This window comes from Lycorma delicatula, chromosome 6, assembly GCF_047948215.1.
Source record: "Lycorma delicatula isolate Av1 chromosome 6, ASM4794821v1, whole genome shotgun sequence".
Classification (NCBI taxonomy): domain Eukaryota; kingdom Metazoa; phylum Arthropoda; class Insecta; order Hemiptera; family Fulgoridae; genus Lycorma; species Lycorma delicatula.
In genome coordinates, this window is record NC_134460.1 from 8,133,378 (window position 1) to 8,152,440 (window position 19,063).

At 26.7% G+C, this 19,063-nt stretch overlaps 1 protein-coding gene across 1 annotated transcript in view; it reads right to left on the minus strand.

Annotated features, from left to right (window-relative positions):
• Positions 1-3,066: 3,066 nt before the first annotated feature.
• Positions 3,067-19,063, minus strand: part of LOC142326414 (neural cell adhesion molecule 2-like) — a 390,692-nt gene continuing 374,695 nt past the window's right edge. The window contains exons 5-10 of the mRNA XM_075368903.1: positions 18,407-18,543; positions 15,434-15,568; positions 10,578-10,721; positions 8,268-8,464; positions 6,694-6,970; positions 3,067-3,924 (exon numbers count right to left, since the gene is read on the minus strand). Of these exons, the coding sequence (XP_075225018.1) occupies positions 3,692-3,924; positions 6,694-6,970; positions 8,268-8,464; positions 10,578-10,721; positions 15,434-15,568; positions 18,407-18,437 (1,017 nt within the window). The 5' untranslated portion in view covers positions 18,438-18,543 and the 3' untranslated portion in view covers positions 3,067-3,691. The remainder of the gene's footprint in view (positions 3,925-6,693; positions 6,971-8,267; positions 8,465-10,577; positions 10,722-15,433; positions 15,569-18,406; positions 18,544-19,063) is intronic.

Consider the following 19,063-nt stretch of genomic DNA (forward strand, 5'->3'; position numbering starts at 1 on the left):
AATTGAATATCAGTTTGCTCTACTAATTAATGCTTTATCCTTTATAGGAACTATATTTACTAGACCTAATAGTTACTTAAGGTAATGATGAGAAAAAAATTATAGCACACAGAAAAGTACAAAGCCTGACAGTGATTTAGTTGGTAAAACTCAAATGAAAGGAACAGATGTGTCTTCATTTCAGACAGATTGGTGGTGACCAATCTGTTAAAGAGGTCAGGAAACAATAGAATTCAAAACCAACATATATATATAAACAAATGCAAATCATAAATCTAATATTTAAATTTGGATTATGTAAGAATAAATCTTTTACATAAATGTTCCAGATTTTTGATCATTCCAATAATAGTGTACATGAAAGGGGAAAAATCGTAATTTTTAATATATACAACTTTTTTTGACCTTGTTATCGTGCTGTATTTTTTACTTATATGAAATGCATATAGTCTTTGTTATAACTTTGTAAAATAAGTATGTTTTTTCAATTTAAAATTATTATGACATTATTGTAAGTAGTCACTTAATATCCAATGGTATTTGCTTAAGTACTTTCTTTATGAAAATAACAGCAAAAAATTACTACATTATATCAATATAAAATTATAAATCTTTAAAAGTATTTAAGGAATGGTCAGAGATGATTTAGTGGTGGAAAAGAAACCATGTAAGTAATAAAGAAAAGCATATGCTGTAAAAGCAGTTTACTGTTAATAGTGATTACTACTTTCACAAGTTATAGTAACATATCTAATAAAATAAAGCTTATTTCTTTAATAAAATTTTGCATTCAAAAGAGAATTTATAGTATAAGCAACTTGTAACAGTAATCTACGGGATAATCAGTGTTGAGATTAGTTATTAGATACATTCTTTTAGCTAGTCAACCAATGAAAAAGTTTCATTTTTGTATTCTAGTCAGATTCTGTGATAACAAATAATATAAAAAAATAATGATAACAATATTAAGGAAACATTTTATTATTCAAACAGCAATGAATTTATTCAGTAATAATAGTAATTCTTATAAACAATTTGTAAATATGATCCTGATAATTAAAAAAAAAAATAGATTTATAAATATTTTATATTTAATAGACAACTCTTTAATAAATTTAACATATGTTTACTCAATTTATTTTTATGTAAAAATATAATAACAATATAAAAAACTACATTTTTATATGTGTTTCAACAACATTAATATAAGTATCAGAATTCATACAATTATATTTTAAATATTCAACAATTAATTGTATTTTAATAATCAATTTATACATGTTTGTAACCATTTTATTTTTTTTTATTTAGAACTGCAAATTTTTTAAATATTATGTTTAATCTGTATAAGTGTATATATATATATATGTATGTATTTGTGTGTGTGTGTGTGTGTGTGTGTGTGTGTGTGTGTGTGTGTGTGTGTGTGTGTGTGTGTGTGTGTGTGTGTGTGTGTGTGTGTGTGTGTGTGCAAATATGTGTAAAAAGGTGCACATGTGTGTGAAAGTGTACATGTTTGCAATTGTTACCTAAATAAGAAAATACCTCAATTAAAAAAAAATGTACAATAAAATCCAAGCAACATTATTTCAATGTTTAGTCATAACAACATCCAATATATTATAAATATAATAAAGAAATAATAAATATTTACATTTTTTCTTATACTGGATAAATAAAGCACAATATATATATGTAATGTGCTTTAATATATGCATACATATATATACTTCTTGTTGGCTATTTCCTTTTATTCATTAATGACAATATATCAAATATATCTATATCCCTTTGTATCAATATATCAAGTGATATGATATTTATCAATCAGTTCACATTGAACACAAGTGTGTGTGTGTGTGTGTGTGTGTGTGTGTGTGTGCATATATATAAAATTCATGATTCATGCTTGTTTTATAAAAAGCAGAATCTTTTAACATTAATGATGTAATTGTCATCATCATCATCACCACCATAAACTACTTTTAAAAACAAATAAAAAATAAAATAAATTAATTACACTATATGTGCAACATATATTTTAAATTTTAAATAAAAATACTAATTCAAACATAAATGTATCATTATTTAAATCAATTTATAAATAAAGCAAAAGGTTGTAATGAAAATATAATTATTTTTCCCATTACCAAGTAAAATGACTAATTTAGTTTTGCTAAAAATAAATTAAAAAATAATAATATAATGACATTATTACATCAATCACTATCACGATAAGATTTATTTTAAAATTGTCTCGCTGACCGTTCAGTATAATCTAGCTTTTAAAGCTATAAGGGCCTCATTTTTTATGGTTCTTACTTATGACTGCTACTTAATTCATTGAATCCTATTTATAAAAAGAAATTTTTTAATAAATTATTTTAGATTTTGGCTGAGATGTTAGAAATTTAAAACATTGTAATTTTTACATGTATTGATTTTCACTATTATTTACGAGTAGTAGATTAGATCCAAAAACAAATGAAAAGTGAACTAGTAGTATAAAAAAAATGAGGAGCAAATTTTTAAGTTTTGTAGAACTGAAATCATACATACTAATTCTTATGGTATTTTTACTATCATGAGAAATGTTATGTTGTCAGTAAAAAGTCACATTAATTCAGTATCAGTAAAACTGAATTTACTAAATGTTGCTTTATCTAATCCGTGGACTAAAATTAGTTTATTTTCAAAAAAAAAAAAATCGAATTTTTATAATAAGTACCTAAACACAAGCAAAATCAATAAACAGCTTCTTGAATCACCTCTAACAGTAGTGATTTAACACTCGCAAGTGTGACTCCAGTAAAACCATGATGAACCTTGTCTATTATTTTTCATTGCCATAAAATTAATTTCTTTAATACATATATTTTAAGTTTTTGAATTACTGTAATAAAATTTACTTATAAACCTTATAATTAGAATAACTCTTTAAAGAAATTTAAAAAAACATTTTATTTCTAAGTACAATTGTTTAATTTTCTAGCTTGTATTATCCACGTAGATTAATACTGCCAATCATGGATTTTTTTAAAGAATTATACAAGGAAATATATAGTTCTTTAAATAATATGATTTTAATAATAACATTTTATTATTTCAAAAATTTATTGTTTTTTTGTCTTTAGTTAATTGTGTTTTTGCTTTAGCCTGGATAAATGGGGTTTTATAATGTATACCAAACAAAAGATTTAATTTTACAATTTTCGGCCAGATATAATGAATTATCAGGGATAAAAATGTTTAAAAATGACAAGAATTTAACAAAAAAAAAGAACAAAACAAAAAGTATATTTTGATTTTACAAAGATTAAAGCAAACAATAAAAACAAACTTTTGTGTAACATATTACTATAATAAATCATTTTAATATTTTTTTTTATGCTAGTTATCACTCTTATATGAATATACTCATTCAACAAATTCTTCTATCAGAATGCATACCATAAATACAAGAACATACGCTTAGTATATTAAAAAAAAAAAGAAAATAATGTTTAAAAAAGAAATCATAATAAATTAAGTTCTACAATTAAAGAGATGATTTTTTAAGTGAATAATCATAATAATCACAGCACATCACATATTCATAATATGACCATCGCATGTGACATTTGCACCGCATAAGATAAATATTGATTAATTCATCTTTTTTCCTTTCTTTCTTAAGTGTTGGCCTCATTTACTAGTGATTCAGAAAAATCATATATAACATTATAAACGCATAACTATAAATAAAAAAATGATGATAAACTGATGTTACATCATTTGTTTCTGATGATTTTGTTCGGAAATGCAGTTCTTCAGTAAAATCGCTTAAACCAGCTGCATTTCTAGATGCTACTCTCACAGCGTATTCAGTATTTTCTAGTAAGTCAATTACAGTAAAAACTGAGGAAGTACTACCACTGCTGGTATCTGTAAAAGACAAGGAAACATAAGCTTTGTGAAACTAATTAAACATTATAAAATTAAATGATAATAATTATACTTTTGAATAAAAATAACCAGTGCTAATAAAAATACTTTTAATCGCATTTTCCATTTTTCATACACTGTGATAAAATAGGGGAAATAAAAATATCATTTACACTAACTTTCATAAAATTAGAGTAAAGGTTTACAAATCATAAAGGTGATTTGATCCATTGAAGTAAAAATATCACAATGTAGACTTTTTTTATACTGTCAGTATATTTGAGGTTGTGTAAAAACATTTCCAGACTATAATGATCAACTAATGGCAAACAAGACTGTCAGATGCAGTGCTAACTATCTACCTTCTGAATAGCAATATAAAAAGGAGTTCATACTATAGACTTTTAATGGAAAAAAGTTTTTTCTATTTTTTCTAAATTTGTTTTTAATTACTATAAATAAAAAATAATCAGAACACCAAACAAGTCTGACATTTTTCACACTACATAGGGATCACTGCATAGGGATCAGATCGGCTATGCAGTTGTATAAATATTATTAAGTTTAGCCCCACCTAATTCCAGAAAATCTGTAACAAGAATATTTCACAGTTTGCCACGATAGTCAAAAGGTAGTCTGACAGATAAAATGTAGTTATTATAAATAAACATGTGCCATTTATAAAACTTATTTAAGTTACAAATTTAAAATTTATTAATGAATAAAACTTAAGATTTGAAACATTATTGTATAAAGGTATAGTATTCTTATTATTATCAATTACAGGATACAAGTCTCCAACCGCTTATCAATAGGTAAATAATCACATGCAAAGAATAAAATTGGCTTTTTTTAGGCAGAATCAATCATTCTTCAACATGATAATGCATGCCTACATATTGTATAAACCATTACCTCTCTTTTGAAATTATACTGAGAAATTATATGGGAAATCACCCACCCGGATCTTAATCTTTTATAATATTTTTTTAAAATGTAATAAAAATACTATAGTAATTCTATAAAAAAACTTTTACTAGTAGTTTAGAAGCACTACCAGTAATAAAGATTATCACAAGTAGTTATTTTGTCAGCTGCTTGTGTTTTATTTTTACAATTGCATTAACAATTACTAAAGTAACACTATCATGTATAAAACAAAGAAACAGGAACAATAAAGAATAAACATAGACAAGCAACAACAACAAATACAAACTAAAATACATAAATCAGACAAAAATCACTAAATTGTATTCTTCATTTCACTGTAGGAGAGGAACCGCAACATGGATTTTATACCTTCTTTCTGGTTTAATAGAAATTTCATATCTGAACCCAGGTCAAGTTTTGTCGGATGGTTCCAAAGATTGGGCAATAAAAAAGCAGATGGTGCATGGACCATTTGACCTTGCAAGTTTTGCAGATTTTCTGAGGAGAGCCAAATAAATGAGTGTGGGTAAGCCTGGTGTGTCCAATCCTTAGCCGAGTTAAGATGACTTGGTTTCTTCTGTTGCTTGGGGAAAGAGATTTCAAGCACATTCTCCCAAATGTTATGTAATGCCGTGGGAGGACTCAGCAGCCAAACCTATTCCATTGAGCCCACAACTTTATACAGACTGATCTCATGAGGTCTCTCTCACATGTCGATTGTACTCGGGATGCCATTTATTGCAGCTCTCTTGGCAGCCTCATCAGGCCATTCGTTCCAGCGGATGCCACAATGGCCAGGAACTCATACCAGTACCACAATCTTATTTATCCTTGAAAGGATATCGTGAATAATCTGGACGATGGATTCAGAATGTCTGCAGTTTAAGCTCTCAAGTACACTCCTACAGTCTGTAATTACTAGGAAGCTGTCATCACTATGAGTTTCAATAACTTTCAAGGCGGAGTAAATTGCATAGCCTCACAAAAGAACACAGAATAGGTATTAAGTTTATATAATATCTCGGTGTTAGGGAGTACAATAGAACAGCTGTCTGTATATATGAGAATGTACCCATTGTACTTCTTAGCCATGTTGTTAAATTGGTCTCTAGTAGACTGGAAACCTAGGTCCCATTTACGACTTCCAGATTGTAAATATACAATCTAGAGATGCACGTAACCAAGGGGTGCTGCATCCCATTCCGTTTTCAAGGATCTTCAGGACAGGCAGATCTAGTTCTAGGAGATAGCAAAGCAGCCTGAGGCTGAAAGACTGGTAAGGACGTCCTTCCTTCAAGTAGTGAAATGCGAGCATGTCTGGTCATTTGCCGTGAGTAGTTGATCGCGTGTTTGATAGTCTTGTATTTACTCCTGTAACGCAATGGGAGTTCATCGGATTCCACCAGTAAGCTTGGTATAGGGGAAGTGGCGAATGCCCCTATTGACATGCAAATGCAGGTGTTGTGCAAGGGGTCAAGTATACCCTTAATTATCTCTTTCACAGAGTCATATAATACAGATCCATATTCTAACTTTGAAACAGCAATGCTTGTGTATATGTTCAGGATGATGGATTTTGAGGAAACTTTGATTTACATCATGGTAAACAAAAGATTCTAAATTGCTGTACAGTATGACTGTAAACGGTTTTATCTTGTTAGTAATAATACACTGTTTTTCAAATTTCTTTTTATATATATATTTTTGTATTTTCATAAAAAAGTAATTAATTAATTAATTACATATATATAAATGATTATAATAAAAAAAAAAAAAACTATAAAAGTATTGAAATATAAAATTAAAATTTGTTCAATAAACTATTTAAAATATAATCACCTTTCATGAAATCTTGATATTCAGGTGCATCCCATGTATGCTGTATTCCAGGTAATTTAATTACAAATTGAATGCGATAACCAATTATTCCATCTTCATGAGGGAGACCAGTTATATGTAAATCTGCAGTATGAATTTTAGTATCACCTACAGTCACTAGTTTTGGTGGTTCAGGTTTTATTCCCTGTTGAAGAATTATAATCCTTTCAACTCGTCCAACAGAATTATTTGCTTCACACTTGTATTCACCAAATGCACTTTCATTGTGTACAGGCAACTGTAATTATGAAATGTATATTAAATGATTTTAAATTAATTATTGAATGTATAACATTTAAATTTAAATAGGTTCAAGTAAGCAGAGAAGTAAATTTAAATAATTTAATTTGTAATTTTAAATTTTCATGATATAATGTTAACACGAATGTAATGAAATATTTCAGTAAAAAAAAAACTTGCATTAATTAATGTTTAGCAATTTACAAATTTAATGTTGTGATTTTAAATCAGATTCAATTTTAATCCAACAATACTACTGGTGAGCTCTCTCTTTTTCTGTTTAGCTTCTGTCTGGAACCACTGTAAGGTATTACTTCAGAGGATGATATGTACAAGTCTAGATGAAGTCTGGTTTGTACAGTCTCAGGTCGACCAATCCTGAAACGTATGGTTAATTGAAACCTAACAACCAAAGAACATCAATATCCACAATCTAGTATTCAGATTTGTATATCATATTGGTGATCTGTATCTAACAATGGTGTTTTATATAATTAATGAAATTTCTCTAAAAAAAAAAAAAAAACTAAAGAAAGAAAAACTAAAGAATGGCAATAGTACAGAAATATTAAAATCAGTACTTATAGAACTTAACATTGACCTCTTGTAAGAAATGGTTGTCATGGGAGAACACAAAATCCCAATAATTAATTTGAAACAGAATATCCAAGACTCTATGCATAGTAATACAAAAATTAAACATAATAGTTTTCAATGAATCTATGGTAAGAAGGGAAAAGTTTTCCTTGGAAAAATTTAACAACCAATGGTTCTAAAAAGCAGAAATTTCAGCAGATAAGTCTTCAAAATAATTTAGGAACAAAAAGAAATGAATACTGTAAACTTCTAATAAATTTCAAGTACAATATTTTAAATTTTCTGAAAATAATATTTTTTTTTAATTTGGATATGTTTATCCTCACTTTATTTCCAGACCAAAGGCTGAATGTTTTTGAGTGCTTGAATGTGTGCAAGCTTCATTTAGTGTAGGAGATTTATAAATATTTCCTTAAAATCTCACAAATGTTTTATTTTAAATTAATACAAAAAAAAATCCTATTTATAGTGTGTTGTGGTCAGTCACTCCTAAACACTGATATTTAAAAAGTAATTTAAAATAAGTAATACAAATAATTAAATAAGTAATACAAATACTTAACTTTCTGTATACACCATAAATTTTTATTACCATAATAAAAAAACAAGGCTGGCTTCCAGGGATGAATTAGTAATTTATATATTATTGCTTTAAATATTATTTAACAAAAAAGATTTCAATTTCTAAAATCATTAACCTGTAAAATACTGCGTTGTGGTTCGTTAATAACAGTAGCATTGTGATGCTCAGGTGCAATAACTTCGTTGTTTCTTCTCCAAGTAAACTGAGGTTCAGGATCAGCAATTGCTTCACACGTTAAATTTACTACACCAGATAAGTATCCATATGCCAGTTCTTGATTTGTCTGATTTGGTGTCTTCCACTTAGGCTTATCTATAAAATAAAAATTTATATTGATTTTATTCTACAAAAAGTAAAATTAATATAGAAACTGTTCATTTTTGTTAATTATCAGTATTTTAAAATTATTTTGAAGTTAAATTTATCAAGACTTACAACATTTTCAGAAAAAAAACCTTTGCATTAAATGCATTAAAAGCTAAGAAAGTATCATTTTAGAAGAACATTCCTAATTCAGAGATGTGATTGTCAAACACGTTTAGTTAACTGGAGTCTTCTGACATCAATTCTGAAAATGCCCATTAATTACTGCAAGTACTTGCAGGTAAAAAACCTTGAAGGTCTAGAATTGTAATGAAGAATATGAAAACCACAATTTTTAATTCTTATTTAATGAAAAATGTCATAGAAAATCTAAAAATCCTATAACGTTCAACATTCTTGAACATTTTTTAATTAAAATCTACTATCAAAATACTAAATTATAAAGAAATGCAGATATTAAACAAAGACAGAACAGTTCATAATAATTTGATAACTTCAGATAATTTATCACTCCTCAAATATCTCCAATGTAAAAAGGAGGATGCCTGACTAGTGAGAAATGTCATAGGCAATCTGAAAAATTTTATTGCAATGCTCACATACTCGAAATATCTGGCATACCAGCTTTAAATGTTCAATTATTTACTGTTTATCATGTCTTTTTTATGAAATTATGGTAATAACAAGGAGAAATTAAAATACATCTAGAAATGTTAATAGAAACATTCTAACTGATACATGTACCTCCTAATCCAAAATTAGTAAAATTAAGTTCTCGAGTAGTAAATTTAATAAAAGTCACAAAATTACTTTTGGTTTTATAATGCTAATAACAATCCTCATTTAAAGATAAAATATCAACAAAAAATGTATAATTTGTAAAATACACAGTTCTAAAGTTCAAAATTCAATAAAAAATACAATTGTAATTTCATTTTAACACGTGCTCAAGTCACGAATTGGTTTTGTGCTCATAACCACAGCCTGCTTGATATATAAAAATAATAAACAGATTACGTATTTCCACTGAAGTTATTAATTTTACCAGTCAGTTAAACTGGTAAATTTACTAGAAAGAATTGTAAAATTTGCATGCTGGACAGTAAATATTTCAGAAGATAGCGATTTTACTATAGTAAGATTACTGACAAAATTTTACTTTAAGAGTATGGTGATTTTGATTGTTAGACATTCATGACCAGTAGATACAGAAGATAAAGTATGAGTAAGGAAGTACACATATGAAAAATGAAGAAATATTAATAATAAAATATATTGATATATATATATTATTTATGAAACATTAAAAAATGAATATTTTAACTTTGTTTTTAGATTAACGATAACAAGTGAAAAAGTGCTGTTCTTATCAATAGAAAGAATAAATTGAGATCAAGATCTAAATTACTGAATCTTCCAGCTCAGATTGGCCATGAATTATATATGTAGGTTGAATAGATAAAAATGTATCTCAATAAAGATAGAAATAGTATATATTAATCTTATATATTATAATCTATAATCTATATATATATTATATATTATAATATATCTTATATATTAATATTATCAAAGAGATAACTTAATCTAACCATACTGACCTAACCTAACCTGAGAAAAAGTATAAAGAAGGGGAGGAGAATTTGATTTATAAATATGAAGGACCAAAGAAATCAGCTGTTGCCAACCATTGCCTGGAAACTGGTCACAAAATTAGTTCATTAAAAACAGTCATTTAAAAAAAGTTAATACAAAGCAATTAGACATTTGGGAAAACTTACTTTATCAATAGTGATGCAGAAACATCATTGTTGAGCAATGATGGAAGACCAATATATTAGCTTTCTTGTCTTAAAACTTTAAAAATCTTTGTGAAAATTTTCAATTATAAGAACAGGAATGATTATCAATTTCCTTTTTAATCTTTAATAAATTATAATCAAATTTTATTAATTTTTTCTCTTTATTTGTATTTAGTGGGTTTAGATAAATGCAAAACATATTTAGAGTAAGATTATAAAAATATATGCAGGATCACAATTTTTTATAAACTAACAACATTCAATTATAATTACGCTGAAACTTATTGGCATAAACTTACGGAAAACCTTAAGCTGGATGGTTTTTGTTGCCATATCAGCGAAAGTTGGTGACATCTGCATTGCTCGACACTGATACATACCTCTATCATCTAGAGTAACATTTCTAATATATAATCCTTTTGCAGTTACCATATATCTTGGCCCTGAAATGAATAAATTAATATCTTATCAGTTCAATTTATTAATAAAAGATTATTTTTGGAATTTATACTTTAATTTAACATTTTTGTTAATTATGCTGTAGGTGATACTGTAATTAATAGTACTAATTTTAAAGTTGTTAGGAAACCACTGTAGTAATGTAATTGAATGTACATTTGATTTGTATTGTGTTTAATAAGTTTTCTGTGTCAATTTTATTTTAAGAATACTTTATTTCTTCAATTAAACTTTACAGAATATTTTATAAATATGTATTTTAAAATATGGTGAAAACTCCGGATTAAAAACATTATGATATAATAAACCATATATTTTTATTTAAATTTTTATAAGGTACTTATATTTTTATTTTTATATAAGATACATAGCAAATCTTGCCAAAGCATTCAATTGCATGAGGTTATCTTTGCACAGAAGTTCGTTTCTTAAATAGATATAACATTTTATAGGTTAATTAGTACACTGAATGAGAGTTAAGTCATAATTAAAATGAAAACCTTCTAATAGGACAAAATAAATATAAAATTAAAAACAATATAAGTAAACAGTTCAAGAATTGGAAAATAATAATACTGATTGGTTAGAGGAATCTCAAAAGCAAAGAAGTTATGTTAGTAGCATATATTATATGCTGCTCTTTGAAAACAGATAAGAAATAAATATAATATAGCCAAGGCTATAATATAATATAAGAAATGTAGCCAAGTCTATTCAAATACTGTTGATTTTTTATAATATAATGAAAAAAAATAGTTGATATTAATGAAAACGCTCTTTTTGTGTTTCATTTTACTATTTAATAGTGGAGAGAACCTTCTGACCATGTAAGTGATTGCTACTTCTGCATACTAAAACAGAGGGGGGTATTCAAAAAAGCAAATGGGCAAAACTGAGTATCCAGATTTGCCTTAAGCACTAAGATCTGTTCCTCACAGCCAAGAATTACCGGTGCCTATTGTGCCTGTAAACTTGGACAACGTTATGTTTCTTATTCTTCGTCAGGATCTGATTTACAATTTCCTAAGAACATTAGTAGTGACCTTATGTTTTTTACCAACCGCCAGAAGGCCTCATTTAATAAAGTCAAAATGAATTAAATGATATGGTACATGACTGGGTTTATCAAAACAAAAAGCTGAACTTCTTGATTCCAGACTTTAACAGTGGAACCTGTAGATTGTGAAACCCACAAGTGTTTCATATTATTGAAAACGGAATATAACATTTTCAAGTTTTATAAAATGGAAGGATCGCTATACATCTGTTATGATATTGATGGTTTAATGAATGGACTTAACATGAACATATACCTTCTAAATGGCATATTTTCATAGATTCATCTAAATATAACCTAAAAGAAGTCTTACTTCATATTGGAAACTAAAAATCATCTGTTCTTTTAGCTTATTCAGTGAAAATGAAAGAAAACTATAACTTGCCCACAATACTAAATGAAGTTAAATATAAACAGTATCAGTAGTGGATATTTGTGAAGATTAAAAGTGGTAGGTATATTGCTAGGGCTTCAAGGGGGTTTTACAAAGTACTGATTTTTTGCCTATGGGACAGTGGGGCAACACAAGAACATTTCATTAAGAATGATTGGCCTCATAGAACTTAACTAGGTACTGCAAGTAAATAGAATGCAACCCCTTGTTGATCTTAAAATGGTACTTCTTCTGCCTTGGCATATTAAGCTTGGTTAAAACTTTGTTAAAACTATGGACAAAGAAGGTAATTGTTTCAACTACTTAAAAGAACTATCTTCCCAGTTAAGTGATACTGCACTAAAAGAAGGCATCTTTATTGGACCTCAAATAAGGAAATTTTAAGCAATCCCCTTTTTAAAGAAAAATTAAATGATAATGAACTGGCAGCCCAGAACTGTTTGTGTGTGTAATGCAGGGATTTTAGAGTAATAAGAAGATGAGTACTATAAAACCCTCATAGATGAACTCTTAAAAACCTATGAATTACTAGGATGTTGCATGTCTTAAAAATCAATTTTCTGTACTCTCATTCGGACTATTTTCCACAAAATTTGTTTGCAGGTAACATTTTGTTTTACAGGTAAGTGATGAACAAGGAGAGAGATTTTACCAGGACAGCAGGACAATGGAAACATGACACCAGGGATGCTGGGACATCTATGATAGGCGATTACTGCTGGTTTTTAAAAAGAGAAGATTTTACTAAACACAAGAGAAAAAGTGAAATATTTTGGCAAAGTATAATACCTTTATGTAACATTTTATATTTTTTATTGCATATGGTTATTAACAAAACATTTTTAATTAGATTTAAAGGAGGTGAAAATATATTTTTTATTCAATATACATTACATTGCAAAAATACTTCATTGTCTTCTGTTTTTAGCCAAACCCCCAACCCCTGTAACAAAAAACTGTACCTTACAGTATTTTACATATCATTTTCAAATTTAGGGCCACCAAATACATTAAGTACAACTATTTTCACCAATATTACTTACAAAAGTTAACTTACAATTTTTTGAAGTTATAAAAAATTGTAAGTGGTTAATGTAGAGTTCATTACAATGGCTTCTCTTTATATTGCTTCTAAATACAATTCCCAGCTAATCTTCTGTATTTTTCATTTTATATTTTTCTTATCATTAAAACATCTGGGCTGATTGTTTGCTGGAGTGTGTAAATAATTTACTAATTTATAATGCATGTGCAGTATATTTTGATAACGTTGACTAAAATAAAATAATTTGTTTTCATGACTGGATTAAAACACATGAAAGAAACATACACAATTCTAAAAAAACAAGTTTTTAATTTATTGAAAGGATTAAAATTTTATTAATTTTAAAAATGAATCCATGTTTGTTGTAGAAGTAATGAGTACGTATGGAGATGATTGGTTCAGAAATAATGATATGGACAAAAATACAAGTATAATTATAGTAACACCGCACATACAATAAAATTATTCTATGAAAACATCACTGTTTTTCTATGAGTAAAAATCATTATATTAATAATGCATGGTCATTTATTTTAGAAATTTATGATTTAATAGTATAACGAAATTAATTAGCCGTAGCTTTTTATTTTGCCTTTTTATATTTTTTTATTTGTAATTATAATATTGTACCTAAGTATGGATTTATTACAAGACTAAGAGATGCTAAGATGAAGAAAGAAATATGGATTGTTCAAAAATTCAGTGTTTGATAGTGTATTTTTGTTTTATATATAAATTTACAGAACTGAATATTGACCTGAAGGTTAGAAAAGAAGATTTGAATTCTCTATATGCAGAATTAGTACAGAGAGATATTTAAATACAATGCAGAAAAAAATTTCATTTGAATAAATTGTTACAGTAAAGTAATAAAATTAGTAACATTTTTAATACATATTTCATATTACAAAATAAAATTCTGGTATTGTATGTTGATGATATTATTCTGTTGTACACAGTTAAGATGTTGTTACTCGGTTGTTAGTTATTAATGTCTCTCATTTGTTAATGGATCATAGGGTATTTGTTGTTTGTGCCTAATAAAAAAATCTGCCCAATGAATGAAAACACATACCAGTAATAACAGCATACATCAATAAACAATGATACAAAGTTACCAAGGTTTTAAGAAAAGAAGGTTAATATCACACAGTGACAAAAGATCAGTTGCCTAGGAGTATAAAAATTAAAAAATGTTTTCTTGGACTAAATATTATACAAAATAGAATGAATGAACATTCATTTTAAGATTTCAGAAAAACAAACAGGTACAATAATAGAATACAATTTCACAAATCATAAGAAACAGAATATAAGCACAAAGACAATATTTCAATTTTAGATTCAAATTTAACATATAAAAACCATAAACTCAAAGATTTGAATATAAAAAAAATAAACACACAAAATTTTAAAAACATGTTAAATAAACAAACACGAATAGAGAGAGTTTTATGGGTATTTTTTTTCTTGCCAGACTGTTTAAGTGGAATTTCAGCATATATGGATGAATTCTGATAACAGAAAAAAGAATAATCAGTAAATATTTATGAAAAAGACTAATACAATGCAGACTGATGATCTAGGACAGGTCTTATGAAGCGTGCCTTACAGGTATTTAGGCTTACAGACTAAATTTACCTTATTTTGTGAAAAATATTTCTAATATTATAAGAAAACTTCAAAAATAAAAAAAATATAAATAACTGGATATCAATCTATTTAATTTTATTCAGTAGTTGTTGATTTTGTAATAATAAAATAAAAACTGCAATACCATATAGAATTGAATCTAGTGAATACATAACAATTTAAGAATTTTGTAATCCAAATGGGCATATCTCAGTTTTCTTCTCGAATAAAACTTTTAACAATCTAATTTTTTAACTATATTTAACTAATAAATTATTACACAAGAAAGGACTGAAATATGATCATGTAAAAATACTGAAAAAAATTTATAAAAATTTCTGAGACTCAAAACTAAATTAAGATACTCTTTTTTTGGAATACAGTAAATGACAATAAAAACATCATAAATATTTGTATCGATAAAAAGTATATTTTTACTGGATTATGGCTTTTGGCTCTTGAACCAGCACAGATTAGAAATACTGGCCTGAGGATGAAAAAAGAGCCTGTTTATTGGCCTGCTTTTGGATGTATATCTCTCAAAAATAATAAAATTTAAAATTCTTACCTTCAGGTGAAGTTGTACCATTTAAAAACCAATATACATTTGGATCTGGATCACCATCTGCTTCACACTTAACTAACATACTTTCATTTTCTGTTGCATTTTGGAGATCAGGTGTGCTTCGAAATGAAATGGGTTCTGAAAAGATAAACAAAATCATTAATTTCTGAATCAATAGTTTTATTTAAAAATTAAATGAATGCATCTTTTGAAAATGTAATTAAAAATAGAAGGATATCTAGTACCTCAAAGAACCAAATGTGGATAGTTAGTTGTACAATGTAATTAATACCATCGTATAGATATGGTTTTTATAGTAGGTAGGGTGATTTACTTGCTAATTAATCAGCTAGAGTAATTAGGAGGTACACAGCTGTTCAGATGTTATTTACATAAGTTTGTGGTTTTATATATCGGCTATTTATAACTGTGGTTTTTTACTTTACACCTTCTATCATAGTATTTTAGATTAAGGTACTGTAACTGTTATATTAATAGATGAATTATACAAATTTATATGTAAATTAAATTGTGATTAAAAAATATAATTTTTGTGGTGCATTTTCTCAATCTCATATCAGTAACCTACTATAAATCAGCTGTCTAGTTTGGACTACGAGATAGTTATTACAGTTCTGTTTAGAGAAAACAATATATAAGAATAGATTTTCATTGCAACCGTTATGAAGAATTACTTTTCTTAATACTTGTATACACAGTGCAGGCATAAAAATCTGAATGCCAACTCCCAGATTATTAAAATCTAGATTAAGTGTAACCATTAATTTGTATCATATTTTCATTTTTTCCTTAAGACAGATGTTCATTAATAAATCTAACGTGTTTAATAAGTTTAATAACTTCAATAATTTTGCAGAATTGAGTTAGTGTGCCTATGTCTTTAGATTAGTCATATATGAAGTTGAATATTAAAAAAAAAAAAAAAAAACTGAAGTAAATGAAATCCTTTCACTGGTGGTTAGATAAAGAAGTTTTGGAAAGTTTAAAAATGAACTATATAATTCATAAATGAGAGAAAAAGTAGTAATATTCCAGCAAAAAAGGATATATAAATATAGTTAAAACAAAACTCTGAAAATGTAAAGAAAACTTCATAATATAAAATAATGTTTTTTGAAATGGAAGTATAAATCTAACTTTACTTAATGTTTCATTATGTATAAAATAATGATTAGAATTGATAAGTTATACTGTGTGAAACTGTATTAGGAATTTTTGTTTTAATAAATATTTAATGCTCTAAGTATTTATTGTTTTTATTTTAATTTCTTCATCTCAGTTAATGGCAACATATTTTACTGATTGGAGTAAAATTTACCAAAAATAAAAACTATATTATTTATGTATAATTTTATTTTTACTTTCTACATAATTAAAGAAAATAAAAAAAAATTGGGTATTTTAGTAAAGAGTGGGCATACCCATAAATAAACTCTTCATTTGGTTACAAAAACAGGAAACATTCAAAAACAGCTTACAAAACAGATTAGAAGTACACATGTTTTTTTATAAGAAATAAGTTCAATCAATTTTCTGTATGTGAAGGTTAGCATACTTCTTCTAGAGGGGAGGTGTTAATTCAACGCCTGGAAGGTTGATAGTTCAGAAGAAAACAGATTATATTTTAACAGTAATAGTTCTTTGATAATGTCCCCGGTCACAATCTACTGTTTGATTCTAATCGCTTAATAACATGTTAACTTGTAATTCATGGATATACAATCTACAGGAAGGCTTATTACATGAATAAGAATACAGCTGTAAATAAGGCCCAAATCAAGAAAGCTGCACCAATTATCCTGAGATTTTTTGAATATTAACGAATAAACAGATTAGTAAAAATGGATTTTTAATTTGAAATTTATCAATTTTAATTGCCTACCAATTTAAAATCACCTGCTGATCAACATCTTTTTTTGGGCATATTAGTCACATTAATTTGAAAAAACTTCTTGTTCTGGTATCTATTAGACATCAGGAGAAATAAAAAAAAAAGCTTTTTCCAGTTTATGAAGCACATTAAATCATTTATTAATTTATCAATTATCATACCAAACATAAAGTATTAAGCTTTTTTCAATAGTTGTCAAAGAATATATCTTCAATACAACTGACTGAGACTTATCTAAAAAAAAATCTACGATTCAACTTGATCAGAACAGAAAACATAAGAAACTTACATTTTAGTTTAATTTTTTATGGTTTTTAAAGCCTTTATTTGGATTATGTTTTATTGTTATTATTATTTCACATCTATAATTAAGAATGATGGTGATAAGATAGAATTACTCAGCACATTCATTAATTTTGATACAAAATTTCTCCTTATAAGTTATATTAACAAAATACTACTTATCAATTAAGAGAAAATTAATTAACATTCATTATAAGCATATAACTGAAAAATAAATACATATAAAAATCCATAACTTAACTACATATCAATATCTACATAGTTAAGAAGAGAAGATTATATTAAAAAAATATATTATCGTAATAATAAAATGAAAATATTTGTTTACTGCTTGTTTTTATAATATTTAACACTAGCATTTTCACACACACTTCTTCATTAGATGTAAAATTTAGATTAATTAAAAAATTTAAAAAGATGAATGTTGACTCTTTTTGGTTAGGTTATAAACTGGTAATGGAGGAAATTTTTATTGATAATAGCAACTTAACCAAAAAGACATAACATTCTTCCCTTTAAATTTTAAAATTTATTTTTATTTTACATCTAATGAAGAAGTGTGCACTCTGAAAATGTTAGTGTTAAATATTACAAAAATAACCAAGTGAATATCTTCAATTTATTATTATTATTGTTATTACTATTATTGATAATAATTATTATACATTGCTATGATGTTTAATTATAAATTCATTAAAAATAAATTTTTATATATATAAATTATAAGTTATACATAAACAAATGTAATAATATATACTTACTGATAGTAACTAGAGTAAAGGCAATTCTCATTTTGTTATCTTCTACAACTCCATTGCATGTGTAATTACCTTTGTCATTTCTTTCAATACTATCAAATATTAATGCAAGACCACGTGGAGTTTCTTCCACATGTATTCTGAAATTAAAATAAAAAATTTTCATGTGAAAAAAATTGTGAAGAATTATCGAATAGATATTATTAAAAATAAAACTAAGGGTACGGTTAGAAAAAAATAGGAAGAAAAGAAAAGATAAAGATAGAAGAGAGGACTACCAACAACATTTCCACTTTTAGTATATTCACTTTATTTGTCGCTAAAACTTGTTCTTTCTGTGTGGAAGCATCTTACATGTTTGAATATAGGAAGGAATAGATGCTAAGATGCTTAAAGCTCCACAGTTAAACTTATCTTTTCCAGCTCACTTTCACCTGATCACATTAGTTCTGCATTTAGATACACCAATCTTGAATTTATTAAATGTGATAGTTGATATCAATTTCAAAGTCCTTCTTTAGACTGAAGCCTATTTTCTCATATAATGCCTCCCCCGACAAAAATACAAAAGGTCTTACGCTGGATTTTCTGTAACATTGTTCTAGGGATGAAACTATTCTCAGAATTAAGCTGAAGAATAACAATAGGGCGATTATAAAT